The 15,490-nt window shown below is 51.9% G+C and overlaps 1 protein-coding gene across 2 annotated transcripts in view; it reads right to left on the reverse strand.

The window, feature by feature from the left end:
- RGL3 (ral guanine nucleotide dissociation stimulator like 3) overlaps positions 1 to 15,490 on the reverse strand; it is a 17,576-nt gene continuing 2,086 nt past the window's right edge. Inside the window, exons 6-19 of one of the 2 annotated variants that reach the window (XM_084783917.1) lie at positions 10,623 to 10,762; positions 10,320 to 10,535; positions 9,589 to 9,692; positions 9,417 to 9,501; positions 7,764 to 7,820; positions 7,571 to 7,657; positions 7,309 to 7,341; positions 7,075 to 7,196; positions 6,220 to 6,315; positions 6,060 to 6,128; positions 5,875 to 5,971; positions 4,696 to 4,848; positions 4,363 to 4,477; positions 1 to 462 (exon numbers count right to left, since the gene is read on the reverse strand). In XM_084783917.1, coding sequence (XP_084640043.1) covers positions 344 to 462; positions 4,363 to 4,477; positions 4,696 to 4,848; positions 5,875 to 5,971; positions 6,060 to 6,128; positions 6,220 to 6,315; positions 7,075 to 7,196; positions 7,309 to 7,341; positions 7,571 to 7,657; positions 7,764 to 7,820; positions 9,417 to 9,501; positions 9,589 to 9,692; positions 10,320 to 10,535; positions 10,623 to 10,762 — 1,493 coding nt within the window. In that variant the 3' untranslated portion in view covers positions 1 to 343. Of the gene's footprint in view, positions 463 to 1,093; positions 4,167 to 4,362; positions 4,478 to 4,695; positions 4,849 to 5,874; positions 5,972 to 6,059; positions 6,129 to 6,219; positions 6,316 to 7,074; positions 7,197 to 7,308; positions 7,342 to 7,570; positions 7,658 to 7,763; positions 7,821 to 9,416; positions 9,502 to 9,588; positions 9,693 to 10,319; positions 10,536 to 10,622; positions 10,763 to 15,490 lie in introns of those variants that run through there. The other variant, XM_084783918.1, reaches the window with a different exon arrangement.

Genomic DNA, 15,490 nt, shown 5'->3' on the forward strand with positions numbered 1-15,490 from the left:
TATAGTCCGAAACCCCTTAGGCTTTTTATTTTGGGGATGAAGGCATGCTGGGTAAGCGCTCTGCTACCTGAGCTAAGCTCCCAGCTCTTAGGGCTCTTGGCTTTTCCTAATTTATGGTCTTCTCACACATCCATGTTTTCTGGAACAATGGTCAAGTACCCAGGGAGTCAGAGAGGTGGGGTCCAATGGCCTAATGTTGGGAGGTCCCCAGGATATGGAGCAAAATGGCTTCATTGGGAGACGGAGGTTCTCCAGGAAATAGGGCCCCCTTCTTTGATGGTGGTAGAAGCCAGGTTCCAAGCTCTTCTTTGTGTCTGTGCCCCAGAACGAGGAGAGCACTGCCTCAGGTTGGGGAGGCAGAGGGCGTGTGCCGTTTCCCCTCTTTCCGACGCAGCAAGAAGTCCCCAGGGGCAGCTGGGCTCATAGCATAGAAGACATTGGCACTGTCCGGAATCAGGAGCTCTGCATGGAAATGGGGACCACAGTGGGTGACCTGCAAATTCTTGGGGGCTCCTTTGGTAACCTTCTATCATTCAAATGGCTTCTCCCCAGGCTAACCGAGTCTCTCCCAAAGCACTTCCCAGGAAGCTTGGGCTGCCATGACCATAACCCAGATGCCGACTACCAGCCACAGGCTTTCACATTCAACAGCCCTTTGTGCATGTGGGTGTGGGTGGGGGTGGGGGCAGAGTTGAGATGCCCCTCATAGTTTTGGACATCTAAACACTTGGTCCCCAGGTGGTGGCACTATTTGGGGTTGCTGAGGGGCTATGGCTTTGTTGGCAGAAGTACGTCCCTGCGGACGGGCTTTGAGAGTTTAAAGACACGCGCCATTTCAAGTTCAGACTCTGCTCTGTGCTTGCCACTCAAGATGTCAGTCAATGCTCAACATCAGTCATGGGCTAGAACCTTCTAGAACCATGAGCTCATATAAGCTTCTTTCTATAGGTTGCCTTGGTCATGGTGTTTATCACAGCAATTGAAAGGTAACTAATATAGTGTGTATATGTATATAGGTGTGGATATTTATATGCATAATATACATTACACACACACCCAGCACTGGACACCAAACCCAGTTTTACATATACTAGGCAAGTAGTCTACCACTGAGCTGCATTCCCAGCCCCGTCTCCAAGGTACTGACCTTGAATATGTAAGGTAAAGACTACCACTGAGTGACAATTCCCCAGCCCATTTTTTAAAAATTAATTTTGGTGGTGGGGGGGAGGCATATTGAGACAGGGTTTCTCTGAGTAGCCTTGGCTGTTCTGGACTTGCTTTGCAGACCAGGCTGGCCTTGAACTCACAGCGATCCGCCTGCCTTGCCTCCCCGAGTGCTGGGATTCAATGTGTATGCCACCACCACCTGGCTCCTCCTTTTTCTTGTGACTTCTGTTGTTGCTGTTTTTGTGACAGGGTCTTCTGTAGCTTAAGCTGGCTGCCGACTGTCTACGTAGATGAGGATGGCCTTGAACTCCTGGTGCTCGTGCCTCCTGAGCGCTGGGATGACAGGTGTAACCAGCACACCTGGCTTGTGTGCTATGACGTAGTCAGGATTCCACTCGGCAGCTGAGCTCTCTAGCAGCTGCCTCACATTCCAGACTCCTTTGTTTTCTTTTGAAACAGGGTCTTAACTAAGTTGTCCAGGCTGACCAAGAGCTTGCTCTCAAGCGCAGGATGGCCTAACTCTCCCAAAGGCTGGGCTCACCATTCCTGTTCTAGGGAGGCTTTGACCTTGGATCCTCTTGCTCGGCCTCTTGGGCAGGTAGGATCCACCACTCTCAACTGCCCCCAGCTTTATCTTTTTCTTTAAAACTAGGTCTTCCAGCCGGGCAGTGGTGGCGCACACCTTAAATCCCAGGGCTTGGGAGGCGGAGGCAGGTGGATCGCAGTGAGTTGGAGGCCAGCCTGGTCTATAAAGTGAGTCCAGGACAGCCAAGTCTATACACAAAGAAACCGTATGGGGGGGGGGCAGGATGGGGGGGACTAGGTCTTTCTAAACTGTTCAGAATTCACTCTGTAGCCCAGGCTGGCCTTGGCCTCCTACATGCTGGGGTAACAGGCCCGTACCTCCATGTTCAGCCTCATATGCTCTTCTGTATGTGCCTGTGGGTGCTCGTGTGTTTGGGGACATGACGCTTCAGAGAATAATCATAGGGTTCTTCCTCAGGATCCCGTGACTGGTTTTGCTTTTTAGGTTTGGGTTTTTGTTTTGTTTTCTTTTTTTCTTTTTCTTTTCTCTTCTTTTTTAAGACAGGGCCCCTTACTGGCCTGGAATTCATCAATAGATTGGCTGGCAGGAGCCTCAGGGCGCCTCCTGTCTATCTCTTGAGCACTGGGATTACCGATGCACACCACCATCGGTCCTGGGAAATCCACCTCAGGACCGGCAAACACTCCAGCAGGTGAGCCTTTGTGCATTCTTTGTTGAAATTATTATGATTTACTTTTATTGTGTGCATATGAGTGTTTTGCCTGTGTGCATGTGTGTCTATGCCCCATGTGCACCCCCGGTGCCCACCTAGACCAGAAGAAGACATTGGTTCATGAGCTGCCAATGTGGATGCTGGGAATCAAACCTGGTCATTTGAAAGAGCAGCCAGTACTTTTAGCAACTGAGGTACCTCCTCTCCAGCTTCAATTTTTATTGTGTGTGCCTGTGTGTGTGTGCGCGTGCGCGCGCGTGCATGCGTGCAGTGTCCACAAAGGTCAGAAGGGTCAGTCCCCCTGGAACCAGGGTTCCAGGTGGCCACAAGTTCCCTGAAGTGGGTGCTGGGAACCGAACCTGGATCCTCTTGTCCACTGAGCCACTTTACCAGCCTCACCCATTCTGTGCTGGAGCCCAGCTCCCACTACATAATGCTTTACAGCACGAACTCGATCATTTCTGCCCCAAGGCTAAGCAACTTTGTACTCCTGAACCCAGGATCACTTGGCCCTGTCCCGACCCACGCTCAGATAACTCCAGGGCCCTCGTGACGAGCCGAACAGACTCCTTCCCTTTTCCAACCCCCTCAGCTTCCTGTTCTGTCCCGGCTGAGCCTGAACAACCACAAATACTACAAGCCTCCTACTTCTCCTTTTCCCATCTGACGGAAGGTGACGTCACTGCCTCACAGCTCCCATTGACCACCCTGAGCCAGGACAACCTCCTGACCCACGCAGAATGAAGGTACAGACACTGTCCCCACTCTATGGGCCTCACCACTCTGCCTGAATTGACTTGTGGCCCTGCTGGTCCAGGTCAGGCTGGGCTCTGTGAGGCGTGGTGTTGGTCGTAACTGGAGACGCACTAGAAGGACCCCAAGACAAGCTTGGCCCAATTACCTGGATCAGGTTGACTGAGGCAGAGGACCTGCCGGCCTAAGGTGGCATCACCCAATGGGCTGAGGCCCTGCGCGCTTCAGAGCACAGAAAGGACCGATTAGATGGCCCGCTGCAGAAAGTGCCTGCTGGCCTCAACTTGATCTCTGGAGCCAACGAGGCAGAAGGAGGGAAGGAACTCCCTGTTGTCTGACCTCTGCCAATGCATTATGATACGTATGTTCCCCACTCAAAAATGAGTTTGTGTTTTGTTGCTGTTTGTTTGTTTTTCGAGACAGGGTTTCTCTGTGTAGCCCTTGACTGTCCTGGAACTCTGTAGACCAGGCTGGCCTCAAACTCAGAGACTCATTTGCCTCTGCCTCCCTGAGTGCTGGGATTAAAGGCGTGCACCACCTGGCTTCACTCAAAAGTGAAATAAATAAAATGTAAATTAAAAAAAAAAGTTTTGCCGGGCGTAGTGGTACATGCCTTTGATCCCTGCACTCGGTCAGCCTGGTCTACAAAGTGAGTCCAGGACGGCACGGCCAAGGCTACACAGAGAAACCCTGTTTTTGTTTTTTGTTTTCGTTTGTTTGTTTTTTTGATTTTTGCTTTTTTCAAGACAGGGTTTCTCTCTCCCTGAGTGCTGGGATTACAGTTGTGCGACACTGTGCCCAGCATAATAAAAAGCTATTTATTTATTTATTTAATTTTATTTTTTTGGTTTTTTGAGACAGGGTCTCTCTGTATAGCCCTGGCTGTCCTGGACTTGCTTTGTAGATGAGGCTGGCCTCGAACTCACAGCAATCTGCCTGCTTCTGCCTCCTGAGTGCTGCAATTAAAGGAGTGCACCACCATGCCTGGCAATAAAAAGTTTTTTCAACGAGAAATAATCCAAGCAGCAGCAGCAGCAGAGCTTGGCCTCTGCTTCCTGGCTCTCCCTGCCATGGACGCTAGCTCTGGAGCCCTGAGCTAAGATTAGCCCTTCTTCTATCCGGCTGCTTTTTGTCAGGTGTTTTGTCCCAGTTCCACCAGCCCCAGGCTATCCCCGCTTACCTCGGTCCCCAGGGAGGACCTGGAAGAGCTGGTAGTCACGGGCCCAGGGCTGGGACACACTGTGCTTCTCCAGGGCTCTCTGCACCACACTGGGGGCCTTGTCCTGACAGGTAAGCTGGAGAAGAGCAGGAAGGGACCAGTGACACGGCTTAGCGGGTAACAGTGGCTCCGATCACTGACACTGACAGGAAAGAGCTAATGCCTGCAAGTTCTCCTCTGACCTACACATACACGCTACATAAATGTAATTTTAAAAAAATTTAAAGGGGGACGGATGTTAAAGGGACAGGGTCCCAGATCCAAGGACAAGGCTGTCCCCTCCCAGCCCCTCACCAAGATGCTCCGATACAGGTTCCCGTGGTTATTGTCGATGCTGACTCGGATGACACGGGCCTCTGAGGTCTGCTGCCCGGGGAGGGGAATTCCAGAGCTGCTCAGGGTCAAGGTCATGGGCCAGGGCCCTGGTGGGTCCATGTTCATAGAGAGCTGTAGGCAGTGCGGGGTGATGAAGGCCTCAGCCTTGCTCATCTGTGTGATGAGCACCGTCAGGCTCCTCCCCACTGTCTTCATTCAGCCAATGAACACACTCACCCAAGAGTCCTCACACACGAGAGAGCCTGGGGACCACACAGTTAGGGTACACACACAAGGCTGAGGATGTGTCCTCCCACCATACACAGGCTACAGTTCCCTTACAGAAGCAAATGAACACATGACCACCACCCCCACATACACACCACACACACACACACACACACACACATGCAAAAGCCGAGTGGATGCACATGGTGAGCATGCCCACAGTGGAAAACCCACAGCATCCCATCAGGGAGTGACCTCATACATAGTCCTGAGGATGCTTGGACCATTTCCTAGACAGGTAAGCCTAGGGGACTTGCATGTTTTTGAAGAAGTGACAATTGGAGCTGGTGGCACAGAACTGTTCTCCTAGCTATTGGAGAGACTGAGGTAGTAGGACCACAAAGTCAAGGCTAGCCTAGGCAACTTAGTAGGACCCTGTCTCCAGACAGTGAGGGCGTGGGGTATGGCTCTGTGGTAAAGCCTTGTGAGGCCTTAGGTTCAATCCCAGTTCTTTTATTTATTTATTTATTTCGTTTGTTTTTGTCATCGTTGTTGTAGCAATGATGTCACGGAGCCCAAGCTCATTATATAGCCAAGGATGGCTCTGAGCCTCTCTGGGCCTCTTGCCTCCCTCCATCCCCCAAGGACTGGGATCACAGACCTGGGCTACCACACTTGGCTGGAATATTGCTTATTAGGAGAAAGAGAAGGGAGGATCACACCGGGTGTGCCCTGCAGATAGACGGAAATCCAAGTCAGACTAAGGAGAAGGCGGAATGATAGGGGGTTGCTCATATGGCCACACACGCACACGCACATGCGCACGCACGCACGCACGCACGCACGCATGCGCACGCGCACGCGCACACGTACACACCACCGAACCCTTGGTGCCCCGGTCCTCCACACAATCACAGATTATCTTGGTACCTTGGTGCTGGGGCCCTGAGGCCCCGGGGAGGCTGGAGGACTGCCGGGAGGAGGGTCTCGGTTTCGAGGACTGGATGGGGGGGACCCTGGAGATACGCTGGCGAAGACACAGAATTCACGGTGAGATGACCAGCCCGACTTTTGTCCTGGTGTCTCTCGTCGTCCCCTCTGCCCTGGCTGCTCACCTGGAGGTGGGTGAGGATGGGTCCCCGGGGCTCCCACCAGGGGAGGAGTTCTTCTCCCTGGACAGCTTCCTAGGGTGACGGACAAGCATCCGGCTTAACTCTGAGGGTGGATCCCCGAGCCTCCGCCCACATGGCTCCCTGCACACGTCGTGACACTCACGCGCTGAGACGCTTTGTAAGGCTGATGCGACGGCGGATGCGTGGGGAGCTGGGGCAGGAGGCCGCTGGTGGCTCGATGACGCGGGAGACTCGGTAGCTGGAGAGGGGGTCAGCGCGTGAGGGGTGTTGGGGCAGGAAAGCAGAGTGAGGTGAGAATCAAGTTTGGGGTGAGGAGGGAAGGCGGGGTTAGAGCGCTATGTCAAGGTCCGGATAGAAATGGGAATATCGGGGGGATCGGGGTGCATTACAGATGAGGCGAACTGACTGGTTAGTGGAGTGCACAGCACGTACAGGGTGAGATTATCTAGGGGCGTGGCTCAGGCACAGGGTGCTTGCCTAGAGTCTCCCCCCCCAGTGAGGGGCTGGGGCCCTGCCTTAGGGATAGAACTCGGACCAGTGTGTGAGGCGCTAGCACTGCAGATGATCAGCAAAGTGGAAACTGCAGGGTGAGACCACTGAGTTGACCTGGGCCAAGGGTCAAAGTTCAGGGCCAGGTAATTCAGGGGGTCAGCGTTAAAGGCCGTGGACTGGGTAGAGTGGAAGGAAACAGTGGGGCTTAATCGAGTTGGAACGTTAAAGCTAGCGTATCAGGCGAGCAGTTAGTGAGCCACAGATTCGGATGACAGGATCGGAACAGATGGGCCATTCCAGCTCAGTGGCTGGCTGGGCACTAAGGGCTGAAATCAGAGTGTAGGATGGGGGTCACATCTTGGGCTAGAGGTGGGCGGTGGCGGTCAGGCAGGAGAAAATAAAGGTTATGGGTGGGGGGAGCTGTCCTCAGGATGGGGTCTGGGAAGTTTCTGGAAGGGAAAGTGTGGCGGGTTGATGTGTGATCTGGACTTGGTTGAGTGGTCACCTCTGCTCCTCGCTGAGCTGGCGCTGTGCTCGAAGGGCAGCCAGGATTGGCGGGCGGGGGCTCAGGCTGTAGTGCTGGCAGCGCTGCTGTAGCTGTTGGATTCGGGCCAGGATCTCCCACTCCTGCGGAGGGGGGGGGCGGCGTCCACTGAGCTCCTGCCCCCCCCTGCCTCCCACCCTTGGGCATCCCCTACCCCACCTCATCCCTCCCCTGCCCCAGCACCTGCTCACTTACCTTCCTCCTCTTTTCAAAGTTGATGAGATTTCCCTGAGGGGGCAAAGCTAGCCTGAGTCATAGCATCCAGGGTCAAGGGTCAAAAGTCAAGTTCAAGGGCTAGGATGGCATGAGCCACCATGGTGTGTGTGTGGGGCGGGGGGGGGGGGGGGGGGGACAGTGTCAGGTATGAGTACAAAGCAAGATCAAAGGTAGATGTCTGAGGGACTGCTGTTTTGGGGGTAATAAACAGGGGTCAGGAGTCAAGGGTAAGGGGTCAAACCTTCAATGTATCCGGTAAGGCTGTATCCAGCATAACCAAGTCTGTGAGAAAGGTGCCAAGGTAGGGGACAGGACCTGGGGGCAATTTCTGAAAGACCCAATGCTTCAGTTAGTCAGGGGCATTGCTGACCCCATGCCACTCCCAAAGAGACGCCTTTGCCATCCCCAGACCCATCCTGAGCCATATCACTTACTGAAGGCAGACTTCCTGGGGGGCTGTCATCATCTTGGGGTCCCTCAGTAGCCTCCTCCTGAGAGGAAGGGAAAGACTAACTGAAGCTGAGGCCCACTTTGACACTTCTCACACAGGCCACTTTGAGACCCACAACCCATGTTGCCTAGTTAAAAAATCACAGGCTGCGGGGCGGAGGCCCTGTCTTAAAACAAAAGAACACCACAAATGAATTGTTAATGTCAAACAGGTTGTGGGGTCAATCTGGGGTCAGCGAAAGCCGGAAATCAGGGGAGACCTAGAGCAGGGGGCGGGCCCCCAGAGTGGGTGGGAAGGAAAGTTTGCACCCTAGTCTACGTAGAACTGGTTGACTGACAATCACTTCTGTTCACTGCTCAGATGTACAGTTCAGACAGCAAGGTCTGGTCTGTCCCCATCTGGACTGGAGTCCCCTACAGGATCAGGGATGTGTTTGGTTTTTGGTGGGTAAGAAACAATGTTTGCTTTTTGTCCCTCAAAGCCTCCTCATTTGAGATACACTTCCACCAGAAAGGTTTCCTGGGGGGGGGGAGGGGGGGTGTGGTGTGGTTGCTTTTTTGGGTGGTTATCTGCAGTACCTCAGGAGGCCAGAAGAGGGCGCAGGATTCCCAGGTGCCTAACTACGGTGGTTGTGGGCTGCATGAGTGGAACACTGGAGCCAAACTGAGGTCCTCTCAAAGATTGCCAGCGTCCTTGACCTCTGACCATGTCTCTGGTTCCCTGATCTTTGCGTTTTGAAACAAGGTCTTGCTGTAGCCCAGGCTGGTTGGAAACTTATGATCCTCCTGTCTCTGTTCCTGAGTTCTGTGCTTACAGATGAGAGCACTCCTACCTTGCCAAGCCATTAACAAGATAATTTCTTTTCTCTTTTCTTTTTCTCCTTTCTCTCTCTACCTCTCTACTTCTTCCTTCCTTCCTTTCATTCCTTTGTTTTGTTTTTTTGTTTCGGCTGCTGTTATTTTGTTTTATTTTTGAGACAGGGTTTCATGTAGCCCAGGTTGGCCCGAAAGTCTCTTTGTAGCACAGAGTGATTTTGAACTCTTGATCTTCCTGTCTCTACCTCCTGAGTGCTAGGATGACAGGTGTGGACAACCTCACCTATGTTTTTTTGTTGCGTTTCTAAACCGGCCTCTGCCTCCTGAGGGCTGGGATTACAGGCCTGCACTACCTCACCTGGCTTCCATTTTGTTTTTCTTGAGCTAGGGTCCCTAGCTTAATCTGGAGTTTGACCTTGATGCTTTTGGTTAGTTTTTCTATCCAATGACCCCTCCCACACCCACCCCACCCATCCCCCCATCCCCCACTCCACCCATCCCACCCCCCCACACACACACCTGTCTTCCTCCCTCTGTGCTGGGGTTACAGGTCTCCCATGCAGCTTTTATGTGGGTGCTGGCTTCTGAGCTCACTTTTCCGACTGAGAAACCCGGTCTCCTTACTTTTTGGATATGTTGAGACAGAGTCTCACACAGTTCAGGCTGGTCTTGTTAATGTAGCCCTGGCTAGCCTGTAACTTGCTGCATAGACCAGGCTGACCTCTAACTCACAGTGATCCTCCTGCCTCAGCCTTCCAAGTGTTGGGGTTACAAGCCTGGGCCACCACACCCGACTCTCTTGAATTTGGGGCACCCAATACCTGGGAAAGAATCACCCGGCTGCTGAGATGGTTACTCTCATCAGAAAAAATCTGCGACAGCTTCCTGAAAGTGGACAGCGGTTCCCTGCAGGGATGAGAGAGCCATGATGGGGTCAGCGGAGCGGCCAACCGGAGCCAGGATCCGGTGTGCTACACAGGGCACCTGACTCACGGGCTCACAGCTCCCCAGCTGCGCTTGAGCCTGTAGATGGGGTTAGACTGCAGGGCGGACAGGATAGCTCGCAATGAAGAGAAATTTCGCAGTTCCCTGCAGCGCTGGGAGTAAAGGGGGGGGGGGGGGGTTTCTGGTCAGTGGCCACACTCCAGGGCTGTCTCCCAGGCACAGCTCCTTTAGATATTGTGACTTCTTCGTTTTGTTTTGTTCTTAACAAGACAAGGTCCAGTTACAGCCAGGGCTGGTCTCAAACTCTCCATCCTGCACCTCCCCAGGGCTGGGATTACAGGCATGTGCCACTACACCAGCTTGAGGTTGGGTTTTCTGACGCCAGGTCAGACGCCAGGTCTCGCCTGTCAAGTAACTAAGCATGTAAACCGAGATGCTCCGGTCCCGCCCCGCCCCGCCCCGCCCCCAGCACCACCCCTTCCACGCCCCATCTCCTCCAAGTCCTCCAGGCCCACACCCCACACTCTTGATCCGTGTGTGTGTGTGTGTGTGTGTGTGTGTGTGTGTGTGTGTGTGTGTGTGTGTGTGTGAGAGCACGCCCGCGCGTGTGTGTCTGTCTCTGTCTTTCTCACTCTGTCCTTCTCCCCTCCTCCCGTCTGTAATCCTATTCTTTCATCACACCCACTTCCCCTTCTCCACTCCTCAGCCACTCGGAGCGCGTCTTCCACAATTCCGGGTCACTCTCCCAAATCTCTCCCAGTCCCATCCCCGACGCATACCTGGGCGATGCGGATCCACTTTTCGATGCGCTGTGCCCTCAGTGAGGCCGCCAGGCCAGGTGCCGCGAGCACCGAGCCCAGCACGCAGCCGGTCACCGCATTGAACTGGGCCACCGTGGCACGCACCGTGGGTGAGATGCCCGCAGCTCCCGGCCGGTCGCGCTGAGACCACATGGAACCCAGGCACTCGCAGGACCGCACGCGCAAGAAGAGCTCCTGGGAAGGGAGATAAGGGTGAGGTGGGTGCTCGGTTTCGTGGGCCTCCCCCTTCCCTACCGCCCTGTCGCTGGCTGGGGTCCCCACCACGTCCATAAGGGTCAGCTGCTCCGCCACCTCATCCACGCTGAAGTCCAGGAGCTCGGGGCCTTCTGAACTGGGACCTTCCTCTTCGGAGCAGTCCTCTGTGAGCTCTGATCTAGGGGGCTGGGCAGCCCTTGGAGGGCCTGAGGAATAGATACAATTCTTTAAAACTCACATTTGAGCAGAGAGGATGGCTCTGCAGTTGAGAGAGCACTTGCTGCTCTTCCAAAGGTCCAGGGTGGATCCCCAGCGTCTTCCTGGCAGCTAACAACTCTATACTTCCAGTCTCAGGACATCCAGTGCCCTCTTCTGGCCTCGGTGGGCACCACGCACATGCGATGCCCTGACATACACGCATACATCCACACACACGTACGCACAAAATAAAAGTAAATGGAGAAAGAGCAAATATGGAAGGAAGGAAGGGAGGGAGGGTGGGTGGAAGAAAGGAAGGAGGAAAGGAAGGAAGGAAGAAAAGAAAAAATAAACAACCTCAAATCTGACCAGGGGTGTTGAGGCCTTGAGCCCAGCACTTGGCAGGCAGAAACCAAGTGAAGTTCTAGTGAGTTCTAAGCCAGCTAGGGCTACATACTGAGACACTGTCTCAAAACAAAACAATGAAACACTACCCCTACACACACACACACACACACACACACACACACACACACACACGCAATTTGGTAATTTGTCCTGGGTCCTGTGGCCATGTAGCTTGCCCTGTGTGCCTGACCCCTCCAGTCCCACCTGTGAGACTGTAGGCTTGTGCCTCTGTGTCTCTGAGCCTCGCTTCCTTATCTGGGAGCACCCTGAGTGCATTGGGTTTTTTGTTTGTTTGTTTGTTTGTTTTTTAAACATTTCTTTATATATGTAATTCTCTGTGTGCTCATGGTTTGTGTATGGCGGGCAAAGGGCAAAGGGAGTTGGTCCTTCCCTTCCACCCTGTGGGTTCCAAGAATCTAACTCAAGTGATGAGGCTTGTCAGCAAGTGTTTTTATGTGTGGGAGCCGTCTCAACAGCCCACACTGAGTGGGATTATAAGCACCACACCTGGCTGGGTTCTTACGTTTTCTTTATTATGTAACACCCCCTTCCTTGTCTTGGGTTGATGACGGTTTTGGTGGGGAGGGCATTTGGTGGAAGGATAGTGAGACCCTGTCTTAAGGTGGAGTGGCACTGGTGTGGCACTGGTGTGGCACTGGTGTGGCACTGGTGTGGCGCTGGTGTGGCACTGGTGTGGCACTGGTGTGGCGCTGGTGTGGCACTGGTGTGGCACTGGTGTGGCACTGGTGTGGCACTGGTGTGGCGCTGGTGTGGCACTGGTGTGGCGCTGGTGTGGCGCTGGTGTGGCGCTGGTGTGGCACTGGTGTGGCGCTGGTGTGGTGGCTCGGTGGTTAAAGGACATTGCTGCCAAAGCTGAAGACAAGAATCTCATCAGTATAACGGAAGGAGAGAAAAAAAAAACAAAAGTTGTCTTCTGACCTACACATACGCATACACACTGTGACATGAGGATGCCTCAGAAATGAAAATAAATGAATAAATGTTAAAACAAAACAAAACAAAACAAAACATAGGGCTCGAGAGGCAGCTCAGAGGTTAAGCACACGTAGTTAGTGCAGAGCCCAGAGTTCAGTTCTAAGCACCTAAGTCAGACAGATCACAGGTGCTAGTAACTCCAGCCAAGGATCCAATCCCTGGTCTCTGAAGGCCCCTGAGCTCATGTACCCACCCTATATAATTAAAAATAAATCCTAAATAATAAATTATATTGTGCCAGGCATGGTGGCACATGCCTTTAATCCCAGCACTTGGGAGGCAGAGGCAGGTAGATCGATGTGAGTTTGAGGCCAGCCTGGTCTACAAAGGTGAGTCCAGGACAGCCAAGGCTACACAGAGAAACCCTGTTGAAAAACCAAAATAAATAAATAAATAAATAAATAAATAAATAAAATGTAGCTTCTAATTCTAGCTTAGTGTTGTTGTGAACACCTATTACCCCAGGGAGCAAGAATTGGGAATCTGAGGTCATTTGAGATGCCATAGTGGGTTCAGGCATGGACAGCTGTACTCTGTTTCTTTCTCTTCCTTCCTTCCTTCCTTTCTTTTTTTCTTTCCTTTTTAGTTTTTCAAGACAGGATGTCTCTGTGTAGTCATGGCTGTCCTGGACTCACTCTGTAGACCAGGCTGGCCTCGAACTCACCTGTCTCTGCCTCCCAAGTGCTGGGATTAAATGTATGTGCCACCACATCTGGCTGCTATACCCTGTTTCAACAAAACAAAAGAAACTCCACAGAACCAACCTAAAACCCAAATCCTTGTCTGTCTGGATATGTGGCTCAATGGCAGAACACAGATGTGAGGCCCTAGGCTCAATCCCTAGCTTCACAAAAAGAAAAAGAAAAAGAAGAGAGAAAGAGAGAGAGAGAGAGAGAGAGAGAGAGAGAGAGAGAGAGAGAGAGAACAGAGAGAGCCGGGCATGGTGGCACATGCCTTTAATCCCAGCACTTGTGAGGCAGAGGCAAGTGGATTGATGTGAGTTTGGCCAGCCTGGTCTACAAAGCGAGTCCAGGGCAGCCAAGGCTACACAGAGAAACCCTGTCTTGAAAAACAAAAACAGAAAACAAAAAAAAACCAAACAAACAAAAAAACAAAACATTCGCCAGTTGCCTGACAACCTGAGTCCAGTCCCCATGACCAACATGGTGGAGAGAGGGTCCCACCCCACCCCATAATAAACAAAATAAATGTAATAGAAGATTTAAAACGTGAAAGCAGGAAAAGGAAACTTCTTGGTAATCAATTGAGGAGAGAAAAAGCTTTGTCAGTAGGCATAGGTAAGTAGCTGCTGCTGCTCGAAGGGCAGAGCGTGTCAACTCACGGCTTAACGGATTAAAGGATGAGGGTTTAGGACACAGAATCAAATAGGGATGAGATCAAACACAGATGGGGGATGATGGCTGCGTAGAAGCAGTTATTCAGTTAGCTGATCTGAATTGTCCTGTTCCTAGGGACAAAGCCAATAGGATCCTTTGCTAATCAATCACAACTGATGTGCCGAAAAATAAGACACAGGGTGTGAGGCGCTCAGAGGAGAGGTGACATGTCTTTCAGCACTCAGCAAACAGAGACAGGCAGAGTTCAAGACCAGCGTGGGCTACCTAGCAAGTTCCAGACTAGCCAGGGCTACACGTGAGACACTGGCTCAAAACAGAACCAAAAGCTAAAGCCTAAAATCCCATTTAGGCTTACTGAGATGGCTTATGGGCATGTGTGGGCCATAGCATGCCCCCCCCACCAATAAATAAAATGTATATAAGTAAATGAACACCTGAATAAAACATATTTGTTCATTAAACATGTGTATGCTCATTTACTGCGTGTATGCAATTTTCAGGAGTCTGTTCTCTCCTTCCATTATGTGGGTCTCAGAGATCACACTAGAATCTCAGCCTTGTCAGCAAACCCCTTGACCTGTTGAATCCGCTCACCAGCCCCAGAAGTGACATTTCAACAAGGCAAGAGTGAGGTTTGTAAATGCTTTTCTCTACCCTCAGCTTTGTATGTTTTGGAGACAGCGTTTCTATATCACGTAGCATGGGTAGGCGGTCTGGAGCTCACTGTAGACCAGGTTAGCTCTCATCTCACTGTATCTTAGTACCCATAATAAGTACAAGTACTCATAATATGGTATTCTGGCATACATTCCACCGCACCTGGTAGATATATAAAAAGTAAGATTCAGAGCCAGGTGTGGTGGCACATGGCTTTAATCCCAGCATTTGGGAGGCAGAGGCAGGCACATTGCTGTGATTTCGAGGCCAGCCTGGTCTACAAAGGTAGTCCAGGACAACCAGGGCTCGAAACAGACAGGTCTCAAAAAAACCAAACCAAAACCAGCCAAGCAAACAATAACAACAAACACAAACCAAGCCAACCAAACAACCCTCCCCCACCCCCTCAGAGTCCACATAAAGGTAGGAGAGACCAGACTCCAGAGAAAGCCTGCACTCTATGGCATGCAGGAATCCACATACATTTGTCCACACACACACAATAACAAATACAAATTAAACCAAATACCAAGACACTTGGCCAGCCCTAACTGCTAACGGAGTTTCCGTTTGTTAAACGTCCTTCCTAGGAGGGTGGGACTCCTAGGCCACCACTGTGAGGCCAGAGCTAAAGGGTCAACGCTTGTTAAATGCAAAACTGCATGAGGCAGACACTGCTATCGCTCCCATTTTACACATAGAAAACTGGTCTCCGAGAGATGAAAAGGTCACACAATCAGAAGGTGGCAAGCCCAGCACTTGAACCCAGGGTACCGTTCTCAGCTGGGCCAGCACTCTGCTGCTAAGTGGCATCCCAAGTCAGAGAACAGAGGACCTCCGCGTGCAAGAGCATACCAGACAACTGCTAATACTTTTGCTAAAGACTTGTGTTGAGATGCAGAAAGAAGGTTCATTTATTTTTTAAAAAAAAGTCTTGCCCGCGGGGCTAAAGGAATGGCTCTGTGGGTAAAATGTTTGCCCGTGCAAGTGTGAGGACCTGGGTTCAGATCCCCAGCACCCACGAACAGCCAGGCATGGTAGGGCACATCTGTAAGTCAGACACTGGAGGGACAGAGGCAGGAGGATCCTTGGGGTTCAATGGCCAGCGAGTCCAGGCAAATAGGTGAGCTCCAGGTTCAGGAAGAGAACTTGTCTCAAAAAACAAGAGACAGTAGGAGAGGAAGCCACCTAGTATTGTCCTCTGTGCACACATGTGCAAGTGCACACACCGCACACAGGTAAAGGAAGGGAAAAGAGTTTTGTCCAAGGGCTAGGGGTGTGGCTCAGTGGAATGGCACTTGCCTGGCATGCACAAAG

The sequence above is a fragment of the Acomys minous genome (genome assembly GCF_964271855.1).
Source record: "Acomys minous genome assembly, chromosome: 5".
Taxonomy (NCBI): Eukaryota; Metazoa; Chordata; class Mammalia; order Rodentia; family Muridae; genus Acomys; species Acomys minous.